A 26,823-nucleotide genomic window follows, 5' to 3' on the forward strand; every position below is an offset into this window, starting at 1 on the left:
TAAATACAAAAAATGATCTTTACTGAAATCTATTTAAATGTATCTGTAAAATGAAATTTACATAGAAAATGTAAGTCAATATTTAATCAGCTGGTGTGTTATTATTGTATGATAATGTAGATAAATAATCACAACCATTTACTAAAAGTAACAATAATCTTTTATACATCATCTAAATATACCCACTATAGGTTTGTTCGAAATCTACTAAAATACCACGTAAATACAACAAAGTATTCAATATATAATAGTGTTTAACCAATATCTAAATATCAAAAATATGTCAAATATGAAGGTATGACTTTTAAAAAGGATAGAAACTATGTAGGGTGGAAAGATCAACAAAACAGACTTATGAAGTACATGTATCAATAGTTAAAACCTTCTTAACTAAAAATAAATGTCAACATTTTCACACAAAAACTCAGAAAAAATTTGTTGATTGAATGTTCAAAACAAATAGACAGGTAACGGCTTTTATCCGTCCATAATTTCACTGTTTCTATAAAACTTTCAGATATGTTTGTATGAATAAAAACATATGTACTGAACACCAAAAGCAAAATATTAAAATATTAAATATCCTTTATAAAATATTAAAATGTGTTAAAACAGTCTATCCCATGACTTCAATAAATTGGCAAAAACAAAAACAAAAAAAAAAGAACCAAAAAAAAAAAAAACCAAATCAACCAAAATGATATGATCAATATTTTTTGTGATTTCAAAAGATATAAATCAATGACAACCATGAAAGGATAACATCATATACAGGACAATATCTGAGATTCTGATGATGAATTCTGGTCCATTTATACAATTTATTGGTGAAAAAATAAAACAAGTGCATTTAAATGCACTGACATGCTCATGAATATCAATATCTGATATGAATAATTGCATTCGGTGAATTATAAACATGTAAAAGAGCTGAAATTACATGATGCACAAATTTTGAATTGTGTCTCTCAATAGTTTACATAGACAAACTCGGAGAGTGGATTTGTCTTAAACCTATGTTGTATTCAAGTATGTAAATATTTACTCAATGTTCAACGAAAAGTCAATATGTCACAACCAAGATCAATAACTAACACAGCCTTGTAAAACTACAACAATCAATCAGGTCTTATAGGAACTGCATCCCTCTATAAAAATCAACAATTTAACAGCTTTGGGTTACCACTGCTACTTCATATCAATATTATACTTGTTATAATTTCATAACAAAGCTATTGATTCAGTAAGACTGGAATATTTAAGACTGTTACCAGTAAATACATGTACAATTATTTCTTCAGACACACAACCTTAAATGTTGAAATTTTGATAATTACTTCAGCTTATTGTAAGAAATAAAAAGTCGGTGTCAAATTAGTCCTAAATGATGAAGTCATAACAGAAATTTAAATTGTAACACACCATTTACAACAAATTCAACTTCTTGTGAAATCAACCACAGACGACTAAACGTCCTAATACCTGCACCAAACTAAATCAATATATTCATACATTTGTAGATACGAAAGCAAAACTTTGTGCAATAAAATGCAAAGTTCAAATATTTCATTCAGAGATAAACTATAAAATTTTAATACAAATGAAGAAAATAACTTTGAAGTGCACTCCCTTCTCATATAACTTTAAACCAACATAATTTAGTCTTCTTATCGATCCACAAAAATGTTAATTGTTTTGTGTATTACTATTTTTGTTTTGACTTAAAGTTAATCGTGGAACAACCTTAACAGAAACTACTACTGTCTATTTCCTGGAATTCACTTAATGCTTTAACAGGTTCAATGTTTTTCTTGACAGCACTCTTTTTTATCTGAGATCTTAGTTCCTTAGTGTCTTCCTTCCTTACCAATGGTTTCTTCTCTGGGGCTTTCATCCTCCACATAACAATATTCTGAAAGACACAGTTATCATTATTGAATTATGTACTAATTTGGGGTCTACTTATATATTTTGTTCTGGCCATTTGACACTGAGAAGTTTGTGATCTATGCTACACAATATATACAGAGAGGAACATTTCCTAGGAATGAACTGCCACTAAAGTGGAAAGCAGTATAAAAAAAAAACACACACACACACTTAATCCAGAGGCTAATGTTTCTGAGATAATGTGCAACAGATATGGGTAACATAAAACATCAATGTCGTCATACTAAATTGGTAAATCTTTAAAATTAACCTTTTCTGATAAAAATTATGTCATTTTTATTTTTAACTCATCATTTCTTTCCTTATCAGTATGTGACATTCTTTGTACACAATTTAACTCAGGTATATTACAAATACATGCAGTTTTGTCACTTACCTTTTGTCCTGGGATTTTGTACTGCAAAATAAGAGGAAAAAAAAACAAATGAATAATATTCAATAAAATTTCAATACTTCAAACTCAACAATAATGAAAAATGCAATTTTCATAGAACTAAAAAAATGTTAAAATCATCAATGGTTTTTCAGCCCCATTAGGTCTTTTGAAAAATTTAATAACATTAGATTTGATGTAAATGACTGAATGACACAACAAAACTGTTTAATATAACATCAATGTCATGCTACATGATCTAAAACTGGATGGTGATTCAATGAATTTTTAAATTAAAGAGCTATCTGATTAAATATTGGATTTTACATGCACCACATCAATAGCTGGGTATCTTTATTGACAGAGCCTTTGTTCATTCATAAAATGATTTCTATTTATGTAAAATTTTGTAAGTACTTCAAAAGAACTTTTCAGCATTGTTAACTTGATTGGGTACGGTAACTCTGACATAGAACTTTTCAGCATTTTTAATTTGATTGGGTAAGGTAACTTTGACATCACAGTTAAAATAAGACCAAGGGTTAACAAGGCCTTTTTGATTCCCTTCTTGAGATTCTGTCACATTAGTAAGGAGAGAAGTTTAATACTTACTTTCATTACATTTCAAATAATTAAAAAATGAGTGATGACAGAATACAGACCAAATTCAGGCATGTTTTTTGTATGAAAATGGTTCAGCACTACAAGCATGTATAGAGAGAAACTTCACATATTTTTAAACATATGGAAGCCTTGATTTAGAACCATTATAGAAATTAGTGATTATGATCACATAAACCATTTAAATTATACAAAATTTTTTTTCCTAGACCATGTGGAATATCTTTCATTCAAGATATAGGTTTATGCGGAAAACTACAAAAACAATATTTCAATATATGTTTTACATTAGTTCTATGCATATATCTTTCAAATATGGGTTACATATGTTTTGAAAAACACTGTTCAGCAAGCTCACAAAAGAGAATACCCCTGCTTCAAATGGAGTACAATGTAAAACCCTTTCATACATGTAAACATATCACCCTTTGGAGTCCTGTGACAATAACATAACAAGAAAAGGTATGGTGAATATGTCGAAGCAACAACAACTCCACTGTATGTATATTCCAACATGCACAAATATATATGATGACCAACCTTCCTATAAAATTTCATCAAAATTCATTGAGTGATTTAGGAGGAGTTAGGTTTACAAGATTTCATCATGTAAAACCCTTAAGGCAAATTGTCTCTCTTTAGGCCCATGCTCCCAGTTTTTAGTGGAGTCCGAGTTGCTCATTTACTTTTGTTACTTTGTATGTATGATTTTAGTTACTTTATGTTCTTTGTTGTGTGTGTCTGTTTTTCATGTCTGGTCTTTGTCCCTGGATTACATTCTTTTGATTACCGCTATAACCTTGGTTCCCTTGATTACTATTTAATGTCCTCTTGCAGTAATTATATTCCTTCAGGCACATCTACATCATAAGATGCATAACCTTTCTATAAATTTTCATCAAAAGATCCCAAAGTTGAGGATTTATGCTTACAAGAAATGTGTACAGACAAACAGACAAAGTGATTCCTATATACCCTCGATCTTTGATTGCGGGGATACAAAAATATGTTAACATCAACAGAACACTTGTATATACACATGGGCATAACTTCATAATGCTTCTATTTGTAAAAACATAGAGTTGTGGCCTTGGTTGACAACCCTTAAATTACAAATACATATACACCAGTCTTTTATAGTAGACTGAAGTAGGAAAAGGTTAAACTGAATACACAAAGATTTTTAACACAGGGATGTTAATGGATGTCCAGTTCTAATCAAATGTCAAATTGACAGGCCAAACAAAATAATATATATGTTTCCTATTATACCTTTGAAATAGCAGGTGGGTAGGTAGGGACTTTTTAATACTTTACTATTTTTTTACATTGAGTCTATGGAAGAAACATTCTGGTTTTAATAGAGCTAACTGAAACAAAAACTTAAGGGTACACTACTTTAAGCTGAAAAAATAGGGTGAATAGGGTAATAGGAAACACATCTTTTGTATAATTTGGCCTCATACTGATACTACATGTTCTCTCCATTTTAAATAGCACAGTGCTTACTGGCACAGCACAGCTCTTCTGGCCTTCCTTCAAAATTATAGCACAGTGCCCATAGTGCATTCTAACTAATATTAATTACTGATAGCACAATGCTAAGAAATCATAGTGCTGCAAAATACAGTGCTATAATGGCCTTGGGAGAACACTGTATAATACTCAATATATTTTTGTTTTTAACATAAACTTATCTTTTTGTTTAGACATTCTGCTCTTTTTTTGTATTAGTACACTTTATAACAAAAGTATGTTGTGTTAGATTTCACAACAATTTAAAACAATAACTGAAAGTAGCTCTTTAAAGTGTGGCATACTAAAAATCTATCTTGAACACAATTGAATTTCAAAGAAGAAGGTTCGGTTATGGCCAATTTTGGCCTCAAAATTTGACATTGTTCAAAATAAAGATTTTTATCGCTTTTGTACACATAAATGTTTTTACAAGCTAGTTCGATAAGATTAGGCCAAAACAGAAATGCAACTGATCATTGTAGCACAAACAAAATTGCCTATATTTTGTAAATGATGAAAAATCCATAAAATCTCAATATTTCAGCATATTTTGATGGTTTTTGTGAAAAACAAATGTGGTAGCAAGCGTGTTCCTTCTTGATCTTTATACATATTGTGTAGTATTGTAAGATACAACATATATGTCAATATTTTGGATAAACACAGATGCTGCCACTTCTGCTTTAGGCAAAAACCATCCAAAAATATGCGTAAAAATGCAACAAAATTGAAGATTTCATTATGTTAATTTTAACCGCTATCAGGTCAAAAACATTCATGATATTGCCAAAATCAGATGAGATGTATTTACAACAACTATTATCCTTTCAAATAAACTAACTACTATAGACCAAAACAAATCTTTCAAAAACATTAAAAACAGGAGCCAAAATAGGGCCTTACCAAATCTACTCCTTTGAAATCCAGGACATTGTCAATTTCTAATTCCTTCAGACATAGACATAGTGACTAAACAAAGGAAAGTTAATTACCAGTAACAAGTGAATATGTCTTTTAATTATATACTTAAAATGTAATATTCATTTTGGTTGGCACATACAGGTGAAATAAAAAAAAACAACTAGAGTAACTAGATGTGTCAGAGTGACATGAATGCTCCAGCAGCAAATCAATCAAGGCCAAGAAAGACTCCATAGAAAAGGTGAACAGATTTTCAATTCAGAATGATTTTTAAAATTTTGAAAAATAATCAAATAACTGATACATAACTGGTTTTAGTCATTGAGTAAAGAAAACTACAACTAATTAAAAATGAGGTCTAGGTGATAAAATTACGATTTTTTTTTTCAATCCAAGACACATATTTCCATTAAAGAAAATCAGTGAAGAGAAACACAAATTAAATCTTGTCCTGTAACATCAAGATATAACCACCTCAATATTAACTCAATATCTGTAAGCATCTAGTAAAGAAGTCCACATAATGTTATACCTATCAAATTTCGAAGTCCAAGGATCATATTTTCATGTTGCAAAAAACATTAGTTCCTAACTGGCAGGAAATGAAAATAAAGACCATATACATGTTCAAGGACCAAAAATCATTCAATTAAAACAAAAAATGAACCTTTAGATTTAACTACATACTGGTACGAAATATAATTTTGATATCTTAAATGATTTTGAAAAAAGTCTGTGCAACTAAAAAATTTATCATACTATAGAAATTCACAGGTAATTAAAATTTTTCACAGGATGCAACTTGATACCATCACTGAGATTGATCCTACAAAAATTTATACAATTATGGAGACAATATTCAAACTTGATACAGCTTTAAATTTAGATTGTGAAAAACGGGACATAACAAAATTATTCAACTAATAGGAAAACTCTAGGCAGTAGTCAGAAAATGGAAAGTCCATAATAACAAATGGCAGTATCCATGCAAATACCAGAAAATCAGAAACAACCACAATATTTCTGACTTGGTACAAACATTTCTGGATTACAATACTAAGTTATATAACATGCTAAACTTCCATATTGATATTGATATTGACCATATTGACCTACTGTCAAAATAGAGAATTTAATTTATAATGAAAAAGTGGCGAAAATGTATTCCCCTAGTGAAATAGAAACCCTTTTGTTTTTGCACACATGTATTTCTAAATATCTATTATATCTAAACAATGGAGCCATGTTAATTAATTAAGTTATCTCAATAAAACCAGGGATAAATTTAATTTCCTATGAGCATATTCCATCAATGTTAAAACATACTGTTTTAAGTGGTGAAAATGATCTCCTAATCTATAACCCAGAAAATCAATCTAAACCTTCCTTTGTGATGTGGAACCTCATCATACTTAAACACTATCTTTTGCTTTGGTTTGGCAACAGGAAAGAAACTTCCATTTCCTTATCTATCATAACTCCCAAAATCTAAGCAAGTCTTTTCTTTGTGGTATATAATATTGTGGTCCAATATCATGGAAATCATTTGCTTATACTGTAGTTATGTAAATAAATTTTAAGAAATTCTTATATCTTGCACTTTTTGAACCTTTATTATAAAACAGTACCCCAAAATTGATTCTCAGTTTCCTAATATTGTGCCATACCATTATATGATCATAATTTTTTTAAAAGTCGTATAAAAATATATAAATTTAGAAGGAAACAAAATTCAGACTTAAACTGTAAAGTACCTAGATATAGTTATATACCAAATATTAAGTCAACATCCAAAAGGATGTCAGAAAAAATCTAGATAACTGACATTCTGATCAGAACATACATGTTGTTCAAGGGAAGTAACTCAACCAAAATTAAATTCGAATTTAAACTGTTCCTCATCTGGATTTAGCTTCATACAACAAATCAAGTTCATATCTCAAAGGATGTACAGAAAAAATCTGGATAATCAATGTGGCAGAGGAATGGAAACAACAGTATCCTTTGGTTTTCACCACTAGTGGACTATAACTCAATGAACTTTAACAAAAATACACTTTAACTATGAAGCATCAAGATAAATTCACACCATTACAATCAAAAAAGGATTAACAATGGAATGGTAGACAATGGTAATGTCCAAGGCCTTATGTCAAAAGGCAGTGGAGTGGAAAAAGAAGTCTAACTATAAACTACTATCAAAAACTCAACTAAGAACCTTAAGGTTAAAAAAACTGGGTACAGCTGACTTTTTAAAAATTAATTAGATACCATATTTTTAATTGCATACTTATTTCATAATATGTTTAGTCTTTGCTATAACCATATCACAAGCACATATTTGAGGGAATATACTTGAGTGGAAGTTGATCCGCCTCTAAGTCTGACCCACCTCTTCAGCCCAAAATTTCTGGAATCTAGCCTTGACTCCCCTATAAGTCGGACTGATTTTTGACAGTTGCATCGCTAACATTCCTTAATTACAAAGGGTAAACCTTCATGTTATATACTATAGTCAGACTGCGTATTTGATAGTGGGAGCAAGCCCATGTGCTTAAAAATGGACAGATTTTCCGTTGGTCAGACACAGAACAAGTCAAAGAAGTTATGATGACTGGTGCCAAAGTCGATGCATCACCTTTACTAGATGTTTAAAAAATTTGTAATAAAATCTTGCAATGAAAATGTAAATAACCCATGTGTTAAAAAGTACTTCAGTACTAACGCATGGGATGTTCTTTAAATTTTAGTTTCTACAAAGAAGGGTCGACCAGTGCAAATGGACATGTTTCACATGTAAGGAGAAATTGTCTGACCCAAGACTCACTAGCATGGCATGTGGTTACTGTCTGGAATGGTAGCATTATGATTTAAAATGTGCTGGACTGCATCGTGTGCCAAAATAATCTTTCTGGATGTGCAAACTTTAAGACAGTCATTCAAGTTTGTTAAATGTGTATTTTGTCTTAAATCTGAATGATTTTTAAATCAATACTTGTTACATCACATATGGTTTGTACCATTTATTTATATTTGTATAAAATCAATTTCTCATCATTTCCACATTACTTATGTAAATGAGCAATTCCGTGTGTTATTGAGACTCAAGCCGAATGTGTGGACAATTAGCCTGAATGTGTGGATGAGCAGCATATTCCATAAAGAAACACTTAAAATGCATATACAAAGAATTTATATTTCTATCTAAATATATGATATATGGAGTTTATCAGTCCAGCAATTTTGTTATTACCCCTCATATTTAGAAGACATACCTTAGTTGAGGCCACATAGGCAGCTTTGACTGTTAATACAACAGTATTCATTAGATTTTTGGCTGCTTGAATCAAAGATGTAGCACTGTCTAACTGCAAATATAGGAACATTACCAATTCAATAAAAAAATTACACATTCCCCTACAAAGTTAATCTGAAATTAAGCCTGATCAATCATGTTGCTGGTAAATATAACAATTATACAGGCATTTTCCTAAGCAAACATTCTACAATGGAACATTACAAAGTATTTAAGTGGAATATTAGCTAATTTGCCTTTATATATAGAAAAACAAACAGCATCATTATTATTATTATACTTTGAATGGAAGTTTAAATGATTTAAAGCAATCCAGAACAAATAAACTCTTCCTTGGTTTTCATTTATTTTTTTTTGCATTACTATAAGGGAGATAATCTACTAACCCCTGATACAATCAGCTCTCCACTTGCACTGGTGACATCAGCCTTTACTTTACTGGTTATATTTAACTGATGGCAATACAAGGCAATTCTCTGTAAGTAGGCTTCCAAATCCTTCTTAGATGCTGAATCTGGACACTGAAATATAACAAGGCAAGGTACACAGTTTGTACGAGGTACAGTAAATTCAGACCTGGGTCCGGTTTCATATAACATCTTAAATTGAGATTTTCCTCAAATCCTTCCCCAACTCAAATATCAACCTATCAGATCACTTGAAATTGAAGATTTGAGGAAAAACACAGGACTTGAGGAAATTCTCAACTTGAGATTTTTTTTAAAAGAAATCTAGACCTGTTTATACTACTTGATGACTATCCATATTTTTTCACCGTATTTAAAATCCTGAAATTTATGGGATTTTATTATTGTTACTATGGTGATATTCACAATCCATATAGCATTATTTGCAGTCAAAATTCGTAAAAAAATGCAAAATCTGTATAGGTAAACACCTCTGTAAATTAATTCTAAGCTTCTGTAAACAAATAAATTTTATTTGTTGAAAAAAAAAGAGATAGACTTGGTTGTAATCTCAACAATTAAATCTGCCTATTTTAAGTTCCATAACAGTATTTATTAGATTATCCTTGAACTGCATATAGTTCTAAAATCAGTATATATATAATTCAGAATTTGATTATATAAAATATATAACTTCAATATGCTTATACATATACCAACAACCTCATTCTAAATTTAGTTGCTTCAAGTTTTCAAAAATTATTATGCACAAAAATCTGTTGAAATTTACCTCAATTATATTAGTGATAAATTGATCAATCTGAGTTACAAACTAGTTTATCATGTTATTGAATGTGGCCCATTTATATTTACCATATCAGCAATAGACCTGGACAATTTATCTAACTTGGTTCCAGCTTCTGAAATCTTCTTTGCAGCATTGATAACATCCATAGTGCTCTTTAGTGGTCCTCTTCCTCTGTGGAGACAGAAACATATTCCACATGAAAAGAAGTTTCATTGTATTTTTTTTTTTTCATTTTTTTTTTTTATTTTTATTTGTGAGTGTTGTCATGGTTTGTTGTACTTAACAATTATTTCAAACATAAAACTGAACAAAAAATAATCTACTAAACAAAATTATGTAGAAAATTTATTAAACACTTAAGATTATACTACTAAAGTCTTCCATCTAAAAACTGATGAGAAAACATCAATATCATATTTGATCAAAATCACAAAAATGCTTGTCAATATTCTCCACACTATGTTTGAGTCAACATTGAAGAACACATTAGACATATAAGAGAGGTAATAAATTTCATATTCTGTTTTTTTTTCAGTCTATAAGATCTTAGTCCTTAATATCAAAATAAAAAACAATCTAAATTCCAGTAGCAAAGCAGCAGAACAAGGATAGAGCAATTGAATTACAGCCAGGTACATGTATTTTTCCATAATTAAACAAACCTAGTAAAATCTGTCATTTCCATCATGATCATACACATTTGTTTGGCCAATACAATAATGTCATTGCCACTGTCATCCCATTTACGTATTTCCTGGTCAAGTTCACGTTTGGCAGTTCTGAACTCCTGTACATGTTGTTGGATGACATTCTTTTCTTCCTCTGGAAGATGGGCCATAATCCATCTCTCACTTCTCTGTCCACTGTAATCCTGTTCAGTCGTGTAGCTGGCTGTAAACACAATAAGACAAATTGAAATACAAGAACAGTGTTTTTGTGTCTCTCATTCAAACTTGTCAAAAAGATTCATAACATTTGGTGTAAATCTTATCACAATATGTTGAGAAATGTAGGGGAAAAAGCAATTACAAAATTACAATGCAAATTTAAAAGAAATCTCAATGTCATTAAAGATAAAATACACAATATCTATTAGAAGGTCATTGTTTTTTATTTGTCTACCGGGTTCATTATTGTACCACTTGATATAAACTTAACCCAAATTTGTAAAGAAATGTAGATGTGAGAGGTTTTACAAAAATTTTGAAAATACCACAATATTCACTACAGATACTTCAAGAATAACAGCCAATCGTCAATTTTTGTACTTGTCATAGAGATTCAAGAGAGTAACTTTTTGGTATAAAATTTAACCAAATCCTTTGGGAAATGTAGATGTGAAAGGAATTACACAGATAGGGGAAATGTAGACGTGAGAGGGATTACATGATGACAGGTGGGGGAACTAGCCTTTCTAAGTCTCCAAGGTGTATTGTGACAGAGCAAAAAAAGTTGAAAACTTCGGTAACTTCCAACTACCCTATGTTTCTTATAAAGTTTTCAATGTTAGAAATAATGAACCAAAAAAAAAAAGAAATAAAAAGACCACAGCAATCCTATTCTTGACCTTACATTTACTCTTAGTGTCATATTCATCCTCTACATCGTACTCTGTGTCTGTGTCAATTTCCTCTGGACTCTATCAAATAAAACAAAGATCAATCAATTAAGAAAACTTTATAGACAAAAGTGGATTCAATGTTCATGTGGCTAATCACCATGACAGGACTGTTACAAACAAGTAGCCACTTGTTACCAAGTATATCTTACTTCCATCAGGCCTTTTAAAACAAGTAGCCACTTGCTACCAGGTATATCTTACTTCCATCTGGCCTTTCAAAAGAAGGCACTTGCTACCAGGTATATCTTACTTCCATCAGGCCTTTCAAAAAAGGTAGCCACTTGCGACCAGGTATATCTTACTTCCATCAGTCCTTTACATGAATGTGAAGCTGATACAAAAAGTGCATGTACTTTCACAAAGTGCAGTAATTCAAAATATACAATCAAAAGTATTTCTTTTAAATTTGTATAAAATTGTCTATGTTTGATGGCTGTATTTACCCTGTTAATGAGTACAGCTTGTCGAATTTCTCTGACACCATCATATACAAGTCGACTAGCATCTATAAATTCATTCTCATCTATTTCTCGTGGTGGATTACAACTCAATGCATCAACAGCTATCTCTACCTTCTCAGCAAAGTTTGGCATCACTAAAATCATAATTCGATTGTTTATATTTTTGTTTGAATCATTCTATACTTTTATTCTTTTAGCATTCGTTAATATCACCACATCAGGAATGAAAAATAGTCACAGTACCAATTTAGTTTAAACATAATAACATGTTTCTCCGAAGAAACCCAACTAATCAGAAAGCTTATTACAAATCAAATTAAATTACAATCGAATATCATATCATCAATTATACATAGAAATGATGTCTTGAATCAATCCATTTTCTTTTGAATCTTTACCTTGATCTCTGAGCATGACAACAGCTTCCATAACTCTGTCAGTGTACAGCCCAGGCTCATAGTTATCCATCTCAGCACTTACTACATTACATACTCTGGATGATCTACCACGGATGGCACCAGCTGTTCTGTCTAATGTGTCTGGATCTTGCTCTTGTAATGCCACTACACATTTGTTTACATCTTCCAAAATGTGACTCTCTGAAAAACATGTTAAAAATTAATCAAAAAATAACAGATAAACTTTTGAAGAAGAAATTCTAATAGACACATATCTGATGATTATAATTAAAATTGGAAAAAAAAATATCTTTACAAGCACTTGAATGATTATTGTTCAATTCTTGAATAATACCTTCAGCAAATTTTCCATCTAAATTAATTGAAATTCATGACATCTATACAAACCAGGGTTCAACATATTCGCAGACTAGTTGGATTGAGAAAAATATAAGCTGAAGGCCTTGATTTGATGTCATGTACTTTAGTCCTAAGGAGGAGCTCAAAATAATAAGAAATCTGTGAACCAATGCTCACTAGTGTTACCCCTGCTTTTAATCACGACATAAGGAAAATAAACAAAGTCCTCAGTAAACAGCAAATTGTCAAAATTTTCTTAACACAAATCTCACCATATGACATACTACAGGTAGAATGTTTTAACATTTCAAGCTGCTGTGATGAGTAATTGCTGAGAAAAAATTGTTACAGACAGATGCACAAACAAGGCTAAAACAGTATACCCTTTTTTGTTACGATAATGATGAGGAAGTGATTGTGTTGGTGGTGAGGATGCCTGTGTTTGAGTGTCATATGTGTGAATGTTATTGTATTCAGTTGTGAGTTGTGTTGAGGTACATACTAATTTCGGTGAGGGAATTCTTCTTTGATCACAAGATATCATAATGACTCATAAAATATTGGCTTAAAATTCATTAGTTACTTATAAATGTATTTATATGTTATGAGCACTTTCTTTATATTGGCAAAGTCTTATTCTCATCATGGTATTTTTATGTGTTTCAAAAATTGTAATTATATATTTACGTGTTACGTTGTTTTAACGTTTTCTTTAATGATTTTATTTGGCTTATTCAAGTTATATTCATATATAAGAATGAGAAATTTATATGCCATATTTTAAATCTATCCATTTTTTACATTTATCTTACAAAGTATAATTTTGAGTACTTTTTATTGTTAGTTTTAATAATTACATCAAGTCTGGTTTAAAGTATCTTTTATAAAGTTTTAATAAAGTATTAATTAGCTTTTTAATTGGTATTATTGAAATTTTTTTGAAATGATAAATTTACATATATTTTGTTTAGTCATTCCAGGCTGATTTTTTGCTCAAATTTTTGTTTATTATTACAATGTTTTACATATGTATATAACAGTGTCTCATAAGTCTAATAAGGCTGGGTGTTGATCTTTAATTTTATGTAATTGTCTATGTATTTATCTATTGTAAGATCGATGAGTGACACTCTAATAAATAAATTTATTATTACAGTGAAACCGGCCATCACTGGGACAAGAAAAAATGGCTGGTTTATAGGGTTGGCCGGTTTGGTGAAAAATAGCAATGCATTCTATGAGCTGTTTCTGATAATGTGTTCAATAACCCTACACCTTGTCAGTTTGTTGGTTGAGACATGTTTAATGGCAATTCAAAACTTTTGGACTGTTATTACATTTCAAAGCTTGCATCATTTGTAAATGATTTGATTTTACAAACGGTGCTGCCGAGAAAATAATGTTCACGGTTTTGAAAGAATGTGTATTAAAGATCAAAGGGCTATTGATGGTAATTAATCATTTGTACTGTTTTCGAAATTACCTATCAACAAAGTCTAATAATTTCACCCCTATCTTGTTTTGGCTTGGGTACAGGTCACATTAATTGACAGTTAAAAGATGGTAAAGATCGTACTATTAAATGACCCCGATTGTCTGACATGTGTACACACCAATTAACAGCCAACCAGTGACAAAATGTGATGCCTGGATTAATATTTGTTGCTTAAACTACTGTCCCCTTCAATTATCATCTGTCCACTGATGAAACAGTTTCGTTGACACATTTATTACAGGTGAACAATAACCGAGTGGCCGGAATTGAGAGGTTGTTTTTATTTGAAATAGGTAACTAAAACTGTGAAAAACAAGCCGATGTACAGTTTTAGAGGGTGGCCGGTCTATTGAAGACAAAACACATAGGTTTTAAGGTATACGACCAGGACTTTTGAAAACGGCCACTTTGAAGGAAGACCAGTTTTTTGTTATAGAACAGTCAGACAGACACATTTAAGCTACATCAGTATAAAAATAACACTCAATCTTACCTGAAACTGCTAAGAAATCATCAATAGTAGTGATATCATCTACAGCATCAGTCAGAAGTCTAACTTCTCTTTCCCATGCATCTTTAAATACATCCATATTCTCTTGGGCAACTTTGGACCTAGGACGGGCAGCTAAAATCCTAGCAGCATTGATAACCTTTATGAATAAATTCAAATATGTAATAAGCATCTGAATAAAATGTCAAAGAAACTTGCAAAATTTCTTTGCCATAAACTTCAAATAAAAATATCACGATTTGTTTTACTATGCACAACTCAAATAATATGGTTTGACTAGTAAAACTTTTTTTCAAAGAGCATCTATATGTAATCACATTCTTTAATTGTGTGTATTTTAGCTTTCAGTATCAACACCAAATTAGCCCTGCACTACTTTCTATGTACCTGTGGGCAAAGATTTTCCAGTTCGGCAGCTGCAAGTCTGACCATTTTAACTCCATCTTCATTACTTGACATCGAACATGCCAAATTAGCTACCTGAGAAAAAAAAGAATCAGAATGCAGGATAATATAAAAGGCATTCTACAATAATATTCTGAAAATGACAAAAATTATATTACCTGATATACCTACCCGTTGCAGATTCAAATGCTGAACTAAACCTTTTTTGGTCATAGAGGAATAGAAAATAATTCAAGTTAGCTATGGTGTTGCTTGCTATCTAATAGTATAAATAATCAAATTCAAAGACCAACACCTTACGTAAATGAGTACAGTTGAACCTCGTTAAGTCGAAATCGAAGTCGAAGGGACAATGCAAAAATGTTTGAGTTATCCAAGATTCGAGTAATCCGAGGTCGATGATAAACCTGAAATACTAGTACTTTGGTCCATGATTGTTTCTGTAGTTACATCATTTGTTATGCTTGTACATATACACGTACTTCACTTTACACGGTACTTTGTAATGTCATGCGTTTCATATCGGAAGACATTTTTTTTCTTTGTTGTATATCATGTTTGAAATACTGAACGGCACCGAGTGTTTTAGTGAAATTTCGTTTTTATTTTTTCTATATCAAAAATGTCATAGTTCATAACATGCTGCTTTGTTTGATTCACGATCAGGAGTATCGTCAAACCATGTGCTCTACAAAATTACGGTAAAATTAATTTTAAAAGCCAAGCTAATTGTTGTTAAAACACACTTCAATCATGGTGGGTAATAAAGCAATCAGTTTTACGACTAATTAGTTGACTTCATGACATCGGGGTTAATTAACCTCGAAGTCCTATCGAGGGGACTGATTGATTACCTCGAGTTATCTGAGGTTTCAATTTATCTCAGTTCGAGTCATACAAGGTCAAATTGTATTGGAGTAAAAGGAGTTTTGCTGGGACCTTGTAATTAGTTCGAGTTATCTGAGATTTCGACCAAATCCGAGTTCGACACATCGAGGTTGGACTGTATAACATCACTACCCTAATGAGATATATCTTCAGTATCAAACTATCTCCAAGTTTCCTATAAATCTGAACAACCAAGTTTCACATGTACAATCTTTTTTTTTTACCATTTGTAAACATATGCATAAATATTTCTCAAAATTTTACGCATAGATGCAATAAAATATACATATAATGTCAGTTAGACTTGATTCCTATCAAGAAATAATTCAACATGAAGACAAAAAAAAATGAAAGCAGGAAACAAAGAAATGAAGCCTCATTACAGTAGTTGGACAAAAGAGTATTTATTACCTTGTATTTAGGTTCAATGCTTGTGCATATGTTGTATTTCATACTATCTGTTCTCTTAAAAAAAGGCACTGCGGCCATAGACCCTAAATCAGAAGCTAATCATACCTCCACCAGTTTGTTGGCATGTTCAGCAAACACCTGGGCATATTCTTCTACTCCTTTCTCATCCCCTGCCTTGGCAGCTTCTATCAGAACCAGTAGTGGTACGTTGGTCTCCAGGAAAGAGTCAGATACATGGTCAACAACTGCTTTTCTCAGCTGTACAGGAAATAAAGATATTAAAACCCTGAATAACCTGAAAACCTGACTCAACTAGACTCTTTTTACAGTCCTTTATATCAACTTAAATGTATTTTGAACCTTGGTAAACTGAACCCCTCTCTAAACTGCTTATTTTTAGGTCTAAAAGGGTTAGACAGTTTCACTGTTGCAGTATTTAAAAACAAATATAATATTATAATATAATACTTCATGATGTCTTATTTCTTTTCTCATAGATAATTCATACTTGGATAATATAGTACGCTTATTGCCGACAGAAAATATATAATAATACAAATTATTTAAAAGTCGATGAAAACGATATACTCTGAAGTTTCTAATTAAAACATTGTGAGTTTCTCAATATATTTATTTTGTCTCAAGTATTGGCTGAAAGTGATAGTGTACAAACCTGTCTTCGGAGGTCTTTTGTCTTCTTTTGCATGTTTTCTATAGCTCTCTCAAGTCCCTCACTAGGTTCAGAACGTCCAGCCTATCAAAATTCAAATAACACATTACCATTAGTGGTAGAATTATCAAATTTGCAGTCTTGAAAAAGATGTGACACAACACAAACTAATATCAAAATGCTTTTAAAATAGAAAAAAAAGTTTCTCAAATAGTTTTTCCTCACACACTTTCTACTTTTTAAGACAGTAAACTTAAATTTATCTTAAAACTAAAAAATACAAGAACACTGTGGATCCATGACATAAGATAACCCTGTGACAACTCAATATAAACCTAGTACTGTCAAAGTTTAATATTTGTTTTCATTTACACAACATGAAAGCAAGATCTAAAGGCCAAACTTGTGTTAGTAAGAGCAACTGCAATATCCATTAGTTAAAAATAAAACTTTTCAACTTCTAGAGTGGTCACTAAACAAATGAAAAAGAACAAAAATATCAACTTAAAGCTTCACAGACAGGCAAACTGGAATAAATAACATCAAAATGTGAATCAAGCATTTATAGATATACCAGTCAGACAAGTTCTCACGGATTCAATGTTAGTTTACATGCTTTTAGAGGTATTAAACGTATCTACATGTATCAGGACAAATTTTGGATGTTTTGCTGATTGGCTAAAATCTATCTATAAATAATGGTAACAAGTCCGAACAGTCATGCTTTGTTTACATGATAAGGACGAAATCCACAGAGATATGGGTCAATTTGAACATCTCTCCAAAACGGTGAACCCGGTGATGGCTTTGAGCACTGTTAGGTGTAAAACATGATTATGTATGTCTAAATGTAAATCAAATATTTTGAAAAAGTATTTGAAAAAGAATTTGAAAAAAGAGTCTTACAAAATTGAATGTTTTAAATGATATATTTATATTTTCACTTTTGTGACTATTCTAAAGTGACCAAAGATCAGGCTATATTCAAATAAGGAAACAACTCCTAATTTAAATCTAATGTTCATAAGATAAAAGATAATTGACTAAATATTTAAGTCACAATTAAAAGCCATTTCGGTAACAAAAGCTTAATTTTGTCAACAAGTTATTTCTTACATTATTCATATACTCAGTAAGTAAGTCTTGTAAAGCCTGTCTGACAGCATTACACTCCTGTACAATTCTTTCACGTCGGTCATCCCTAGTACATGATGAGTCAGCCATCAGGGCGGCCCCACTGATTATACTCTCTAACCTCTCTTCTAGTGATGGTCGAGTTCGCACTTCATTGTATGATAATGGATCCATGATTATCTTTTGCTATAAAAAATCATACAAAACCAGTTGTTTTTAAGAATACCTGTTATTAGATCAAAAGAAACTGGTATAAGATTTTAAATAATAGAGAAGTCTGAAGGATCTTGTTTTACTGTACTATAGTATTATTGTGTAAGGTTTCCATATTGGCTTAGTTATTAGTCCGAAACTAGCCATATTAGACTGAGGCATAGCCAAATTCCAATATTTCTAGCCAAGTACCAATAACTCTGCCAATATGGAAAACCTTTAGAATTATACCTTTATTGACTAACTAGTCAAATACACTAGGCCAATATGGATTTTAACCAGTCCAATATGACATATTGAATGGGTAAAAGCCGTATTGGAGCACTTTTATATTTTGCATTGTATTGGCGGTTTTGATCATAAAAGGCCAATATCACAAAGTCTGCATAAGGTACAAAATGTATGTCTTGGTATAAATGATAAAAGATTTCATTATATAAGACTTAGTAATTACAATGTGGAGTTCTTACATATGTAACAAATACAAGCATGGATTTGTAGAAACATTCTTACAATATAAACTTGAAAAATAACCCTACAAGATTATAGTAAGTGCTTCCATAATTACTGCTCAAAATCAAAATGTATCTTATCTATCAAACTCACCATTAACTCATCTAAAGCTGATGCTAGCTCTCCTGCACCTTCATAAGGGTGAGCATCAGACTGACCAGAAGCTTGAGCCACACCAGATATTGTATCGATAGCATTTCTTACTTGTTGGTAGGCATAGTCACGGTTAGCTCTGGCTGATGCTAGCTCTGGATGTCTTACATATGCCTACAAAAATAAATGCCATAATTCAATACAGATCTGCTATTAGAAATTGTCTAGTTTCTACAGAGTAAACTTGCCATGTATGCTTGATTGTCTAATTACGTTTTTTTTTTCATTTAAATAAAGTTTTTAGCCAATCAAAAGCAAACAACATTAACTAATATGTTTCAAATATACTTCAATGAGTGAAAGGTCCTGGATTTTTTTGTATCTATAATGACACTTCTGCCAGGTCCTCATTATAAGTAAATGTCAAGTACAACCATGTATAACACCAAGGCAAACGAAATTTCAATGGTCCTGCATCAGCAACTGAGGGTCCCGGACCTCAGACTTGTGCTAATTTGAACCCCTGCAACATTTCTACACTGCATCAGCAATTAAGGGTCCCGGAACTCAGACCTGTGTTAATTTGAACCCCTGCAACATTTCTACACTGCATCAGCAATTGAGGGTCCCGGAACTCAGAACTGCATTAATTTGAACACCTGCAACATTTCTACACTGTATAATTAACAGTGCTATGGTGCTGTTTTAATTTCTAAAAAAATTAAGAGTCATATCCTATTATCTAGTGTAAATTGTTTACCTTAGATGCTGTTAATAACATCATACTGTTTTTCTTCAATAAAGCTCTTGCAGCAGCCATCTCCTCTTTCCTTCTGGGGTCTTTAAGATCCTAAAACATAACGAAAAGAAAATTAGAAAGACATTGAAGTAATTAAATTTTATAGTTCAAACATATATTGTTTTTATAATTGAGAAAATAAAAAGCTTCACAGAGTGCAGCATGATATGACAGCAGTGGTTGAACACTGATCAGTTTTGGCAAGTGTGAGCACAATATAAGACACACTTTAGCATAGGAAGTTAGAATTCAGTATGTACACAAGAAGTGGATAGGACACTTTAATGTACATATGTAACAAATATGATTGTCTTTTAGTAACTAATCTACTAATTAACTGCTTCTTTTAAAATAAAAGTCAAAAGGAACATGTACTACTAGACATTATATAAAAGTTGAACTTACATTTTGTCTCTGTGCTGCTCTATTTGTCAGATCTACAATACTGTCTCCCAAGTCTTTAAAGCTGGCCATCAGTTCCTGTTGACTAGTGGCATTCCTTACTCTATCTAGGTCTCCTTCAGCCTAATTTGAAAAATCAAAAATACATATTTTTTGTAGTCTGTGCACTTAAATGACATACTTAAATAGTTTTGAGACCACAACAGTAGATGACTTTCGACTGCATATGAGTAACACACACTAAAATGGGCATGGCTTGTGTCTGCCTAAATTACCTCCAATGAATTTGTTTATCATGTAAGCAAACTCAGGTATCACTCTGATATGTACATGTATTAGCTATCAATACATTTTCATTTATTCTGGTAGAGTGAAGGAACATCAAAACTGATATTCTTATTAAGTAAAATGTAATAAACAGACTTCGGCTACCTTTTGGAAAAACAATTTAAGGCCAAAAAATAAAAAAAAAACACAAAAAATCGTTTTATCATGTGCATGTCATATACACAATGAATCAGTGTATATGATGTAAAATGTAGTGAACACTGTGACCTTAAAAATGCATTAATTCTGTCACATGGTGTGTGTTCATCAAATGAAAGAGCCAAATATGGCGAAAGTCTTAAGATTACCTTAGGTCACAAAAATATAGGAAAAGCACCATCATGGTCCTATTAGAATGGTAATAAATCATGGAAACTCCATTTTATCATTGTTTTACCACAGGATGGCCATTTAGGTCAATATTAACAATGTCTACAAATAAGTGACGTAAATGGCCAGCCCGTGGTAAAACAATGATAAAACAGAGTTTCTGTGATTTATTTCTTAATTCATTAAACAAAGTAGCGTTAGTAAAAGAAGTATACCATCTGTAAACTCTTTAGCAATAAGTGGACATCAACCATATCTGCAAGTATCATTAGCCTTGTAACAGCTGACAACAATGCACGTGCAGCTCTCACCATGGCACCACGTTTGGCAAGAGAACATGGGTCAGCAGCAAAGTCTTGAGATGCTTCAGTCATGGCATCACCTACAAATAAAACATTTTGAATAAATAATAGTTTGCATCCTGATAAGACAGATATGTTTAGAATATAGACAGTTTTTTACATTATACAAGTTTGTGAAAAATAAAATTATTAGAATTAATTAAAAGAACCACTTTTTTAAATTAAATTAATAAAAGGGAAGAAGGATCTAACCAATGCAGGTATCTCCAAAATCTAAATGGCATTCAGTTTAATGATATAAATTTTGCAATTATTTCTGAATTAACACAAACTACAGTCCATTTCTTCAAAATTCTCAACAACTAGCCAGAATAATAGAGGACTGTATAGGATTCAACTACACCAAAACAAGTAAAGTACACTGAATTTTACTAGGATGAATCAATTTTTACTATCCCCAGGCTTTTGAGTTGGTGGCTAAGACAAGCACTGAAAATATGTAATAAAAAATTAGAAACAGCACCAGATTTTAAAACATTCCTTAACCTATTACATAAGCATACAAAAATGAATCCAAATAAGGGTAAAACATAACATAAATATATTTACAGGTATATGTAAGAATAAGACAAAAAAGACTAGAAATACAATGTACTGTGTGCAAAGCTCACCAAATGAAAGCCCTCACCCATTCCTTGAAACAGAAAGTTGATGTTGCTAGAGTATGAAATTATATTCTATTTAAATGGCAAACCTATATGTACATGTATGTAAAGCCTCTGTTCAAACATCAAGTGTCTGTGATAAAGAGTTCCAGAGAAAATGTTATGAAAAAGGAGCTGTCAGACACCACAATCACAATATACCTTCTGTTTCTTTTTTAAGCTGGTGTGTTTGATACTAATGGGACAACTTGAATGCATTTACACTACTAACAAAGTTGACAAAAATATGGACTTACTACCTTCTGGATGATAATCCAATTCATACCTGTAGGTACATCTGTACATACTCAACTTACCTGTTTTTCTAACTTCATCAACAGCATCTAACATGTCATTTCTGATTTCTGGATTTTCATTGGCTATTTCCTCTCCTTTGATGATAAAATTTTCAGTTGCTTTTTGTACAGCAGCACTCAATACATGGGCTTTCTTTGATCTACCTTTCTTTTTATTTGAGGGTGTTTTCTGGTTAACTAAAGTTGTTACCTAGGAAATAAACGAAGAGATTTCAAAATGATGAATTATTTAATAGTGAAATACTGCGCACAAAAAGCACATGATGAACTGTTAACATGATTACGATGAATATCAACACAGCCCACATCTGAATTTGGACAAAGTATCAGTGATCTCCCTAGGGCCATATAGCATCACATTGCCCTGATGTTAAAATTTTATCCTGAGTTTACATGTATGACAGTTGTTTTAAATGGTCCATTACATGTGTAGATCAAGATGAACAATATGACCCAAGCTACAATCAAAGATGTCATTGAAAATTACATGTGGGCCTATGGAATAATGATAAGGACTCTTTCACAATTTGTTGCTCTGTATTTTTTATAAAACATTCATTTGGCTAACTTAAAGTATTTTCAGATTTCATTACTGTGGAAGTACTTTAATTTGTGGATACCAATTTTCGAGGATAAGGGAAGAAACACAAGTTCGTGGATTCTTAAATTTGTGGTTTTCAGTATACACTTCAATAGAAATCTCCTTTTCGTTGGGAACCAAATTTTGTGGTTTGGCCTACCCATGAAAACCACAAAAATTGGTACCTCACGAACAATAATATTTATTTGTCTTCTTCACAAATTGTTTGGTTTCATAGTCAAGAACTTAGCATGAATGTCACTTAAAAATGCATGATTAGTCTGTATACCTGATATATTCAGCCCTGTCAAAAAAAAACAAAAAAAAACACCTACCTATCCAGTTTTCTTTTTTTGGCTAAACTGATATTTTATCAACTATGTCAGAAGGGTATAAGGCAAATGGATCAAAGTCAACCCATACAATACAATTGTTTAATGGCATCCAAAATCAACCCATACAATATGATCGTTTAATGGCATCCAAAATCAACCCATTCAATTTGATCGTTTAATGGCATCCAAAATCAACCCATACAATATGATCGTTTAATGGCATCCAAAATCAACCCATTCAATTTTGATCGTTTAATGGCATCCAAAATCAACCCATACAATATGATCGTTTAATGGCATCCAAAATCAACACATTCAATTTGATCGTTTAATGGCATCCAAAATCAACCCATACAATATGATCATTTAATGGCATCCAAAATCAACCCATTCAATTTGATCGTTTAATGGCATCCAAAATCAACCCATACAATATGGTTGTTTAATGGCATCCATCATCAACCTGTACAAAATGATTGTTTAACGGCACCCTTGAAGAACTATTTCCTGTCAGAGATCAGAATTATGTAAAACATCTGCATCATGTAGCTAAAACAAAGTAAACAATGATCTTTGTTTCTATCAATATGACACTTTTACAATACAATTTTTTCAGGAGAAGCAACAAATTCAACTAATCTCTATAAATGTAAATGTTACAGTTGTAAACACTTATTGTACTTACTTGAGTAACCAATGGTTCTAATGTCTTCTCCACTGATTTTGTTTTTATTTCCAGGTTCTTGGGGTCCCATCGAACCTGGAGTGTCCCCATTTGTGGGGCAGACATTGTAATTTACACTGCAAATCTGAAAAAAAAGACATGTATTACATTGTAAATCTAAATCATAAGAATATGTTAAACCAGAAAAAAACTTTAAGCAAAGGCTAAAGCTCTCCCAGAAACAAAATGGTCATATTTACATATACACAAATATCCCAGTGACCAATCAAATTGTTTTGTGCACACGAACACTTGCAGTAAAACTCAGGTCGCAAAATCATTAATACTACATTCTTCCATGTAATGCAGGCATTCATGCTGCAGTCGTGCATACACCACACCCCCTTCTTGGCAAGAGAGATCGACGAAAAAGTAAGTTTCCATGTAAAACACACACTGAGAAGTGAGGAAAAATCACCAGCAGAAGACCACTTTAAGATGAAAGAATTCTGGTAAATTCCCTGAAATACATTTCCTTTCAACATTAATCTTTTAAATAAAAGTATTTTTTCATGACGTTTCCCACGTTTGCAAGCCATTCATTGATTCAAATACTGTGATGTATTGAATCCATTCAATGATTCAGCTAAAATGTTTACCTTTCCTGTTCGTATGCAAATCAGGTATTTCACTAAAACAATGGCGTCAAGTCTAACTGTTTATATAAATGATGTTTTATTTGCCAAGCTTGTGTATTATATTTGACATCTGAAAACATTTCATCAAGGGGATTAAAGGATTACTGACAATTGTTTTCACCTTTGAAACTGATCTTTTGTTATTTGACAATTAAATGACAATGGGCCCAAAGATAGGCTGACCCTCCAGTGTACACAGGTGAAAAAGTTATAATTAGGACGGCGAGTTTTGAGAGAATAATAAGACGCTAGTCATTGTTTTTTGTACAAACCATGAAATGCAAGAAAACAGCATTGATGGATAGAACAAATATTAAACACAAAACCTGTCGCAGTAAAACTTTATTTGTTTATTTCACATAAAGCTGATCCCAAAAATACAAAATGGCTCAATGTTTGTCTTTTTCTCGACTTCAGTTATGATTCCCAAAAAATTATGTCTCTAAACAAGGACGAGACAGCAGCCAGTTATTTTCAACCGCTAAAAATACTTGAAGTTAACTGCGAGACATTTCTTATTTAAAATATTTTTATTTTGACCAGACTTATCTTTCTTTTGATAACAATTCAAACAAAAATGGCGCCCGTTCAAGAAAATAAATAGTAATTTTTTTTAAATCTATTGAATTATCGGTTACAAGCAAGTATTTTAATCAGCTTTTTGTTTCAAACATTTAAGACTGGATATGGAATGAACATTTTTCACTTCTGCTTACGACAATTCATGTTTTCAGTTCACATTTCATTACGAAACATGCAAATTTGTCATGCGAATTCTTTGGACTTCGGGTTAATTTCATCTCAATTGATAACTGGCTAGAAAACCTGAAGCGCTTCTTTTGATCTTCATATTTCACAACAGAACAGTAAATTTTCCATTTCAACAAAACATTCATTGAGCTTGAGTACTGACTGCAACAATATGAGTCAATAAAGTTACAGTCTTGATTTTGTCAGTAATAAATTTTTAACAAGACAATTGAAACTCTTGATCAACTTATATCAAGAGACTGGATATTTTGAACAAGAAATCATTATGGATGAAGTAGGCTCTGGAAAAAACAGAACAAAATGAGAATTCCAAAAGAATGTTATAGCCTGAAAATTTTCTATTCCAGTGCTGCTAAAAAGACAAAATAATAGGACAATGCATTGCAAGAAGCTTTGCTTAATCATATATTGATTTTGCTGCAAAAAATTTGGTAAGGGGTAGAGGTATAGATTAGAAATTCAACTTCACGAATATATGATACAGTCAATCATTCAGTCAGCAGGCTGATTTCAATTTGTCCGATATACATGCATTTAGTTACTGCCATATGTAACTTAGAGAAAAAGTAATATTTATCCAAATAAAAGATAATATATGAAAATGCTTGCTTATATTGTGTGCATGTAAGTAACATATAACATGTATAATTTTAAAAAGCATTAGTAAATGATGTGCATACACATTCACTTCTCGCTGGTATCTCCCTGTTTTTCTAAAGCAGCTTGAGCTCAGCAATTAACAACCAGAATATACAATGTCATAACTGAGTGGTTATAACACTTATATTTCACCAAGAAAAAAATCTGACTGACACTGTGTTTAGGAGAATCAAATGTCCCAGAGTGTACTGTATATACCATGCACCCCCACTTGGAACAAAGAAAAGTTGAAAAGACGTGTGTGGTATACACATAAGTCTACATTTGCAGATAAGTTCAACAATATGTACATAATAAATGGGGTGTTTCTGTGACTATTCCTTATGTTTTTTATACAAACTGGATATGTGGACGAATAGCCTGCAGAGGCTCCCAAATGAGGAGGCACTGCCATTCAGAAACATTTAAAAATCATTTGTAATTAATATGAACATATGATCTGGTAGTGATTGCCAGGTATGGAGAGAACCTATGATTCATAGACTATATCTTATGTCATGAACGTTCGGAGCACCGAGTCAAAGATGTCATTTTACTTATTATACTTACATCTACCTAGCAATATGACCTATAAAATGCTATAAAAGTTAACCAATAACATTTTAATAAGAAGAATTAGCAGGTGGATGTTCTATATACTGTAAATTACCCGTTAAATTCCTACAAATTCAAATTTTCGTCTTCTAACGATGTTTTCAACTATGCTTCCGGACTCGGTTAGTCACAACATCCGCTTTTACACTTCCGTTTTATTCCCTTTCGGAAATAATAGTCTTTTCGTAATATTTTATTAAGCTTTTATGTAAAACAAAGAAAAAAATCATGACGGTATTATTAAAAAAAAAAC

At 31.7% G+C, this 26,823-nt stretch overlaps 1 protein-coding gene across 2 annotated transcripts; it reads right to left on the minus strand.

Annotated features, from left to right (window-relative positions):
• LOC148621826 (catenin alpha-2-like) lies at window positions 1-26,734 on the minus strand. 2 transcript variants are annotated; one of them, XM_088576599.1, is made up of 22 exons: window positions 26,626-26,734; window positions 23,869-23,992; window positions 22,269-22,458; window positions 21,161-21,327; window positions 20,292-20,411; window positions 19,848-19,937; window positions 19,088-19,261; window positions 18,251-18,454; window positions 17,868-17,948; window positions 17,138-17,218; window positions 16,570-16,722; window positions 15,148-15,240; window positions 14,743-14,899; window positions 12,395-12,595; window positions 11,979-12,130; window positions 11,487-11,553; window positions 10,577-10,805; window positions 9,980-10,085; window positions 9,086-9,220; window positions 8,659-8,751; window positions 2,327-2,347; window positions 1-1,912 (listed from the first exon to the last, which is right to left on the minus strand). In XM_088576599.1, exons 2-22 carry the CDS (start codon window positions 23,971-23,973, stop codon window positions 1,745-1,747), a joined length of 2,787 nt encoding a protein of 928 aa, XP_088432725.1. In that variant the 5' UTR covers window positions 23,974-23,992; window positions 26,626-26,734; the 3' UTR covers window positions 1-1,744. The 2 variants fall into 2 exon arrangements, with proteins under 2 accessions (XP_088432725.1, XP_088432726.1); XM_088576600.1 differs by lacking the exon at window positions 17,868-17,948 and having other exon boundaries at window positions 26,626-26,730.
• Between the last annotated feature and the right edge of the window lie 89 nt (window positions 26,735-26,823).

This window comes from Perna viridis, chromosome 3, assembly GCF_037379345.1.
Source record: "Perna viridis isolate PV_CMFRI_1.1 ecotype Kerala chromosome 3, ASM3737934v1, whole genome shotgun sequence".
NCBI lineage: Eukaryota > Metazoa > Mollusca > Bivalvia > Mytilida > Mytilidae > Perna > Perna viridis.

Coding starts and splice junctions, on each gene's coding strand:
- LOC148621826 (XM_088576599.1), bottom strand. CDS start 23,973: ATGTCTGCCCCACAAATGGGGACACTCCAGGTTCGATGGGACCCCAAG. Junction 21,328..22,268: donor TGATGAAGTTAGAAAAACAG/GTAAGTTGAGTA, acceptor TTTTATTTGTAG/GTGATGCCATGACTGAAGCA. Junction 10,806..11,486: donor ATATGACACTAAGAGTAAAT/GTAAGGTCAAGA, acceptor TTGTGTTTACAG/CCAGCTACACGACTGAACAG.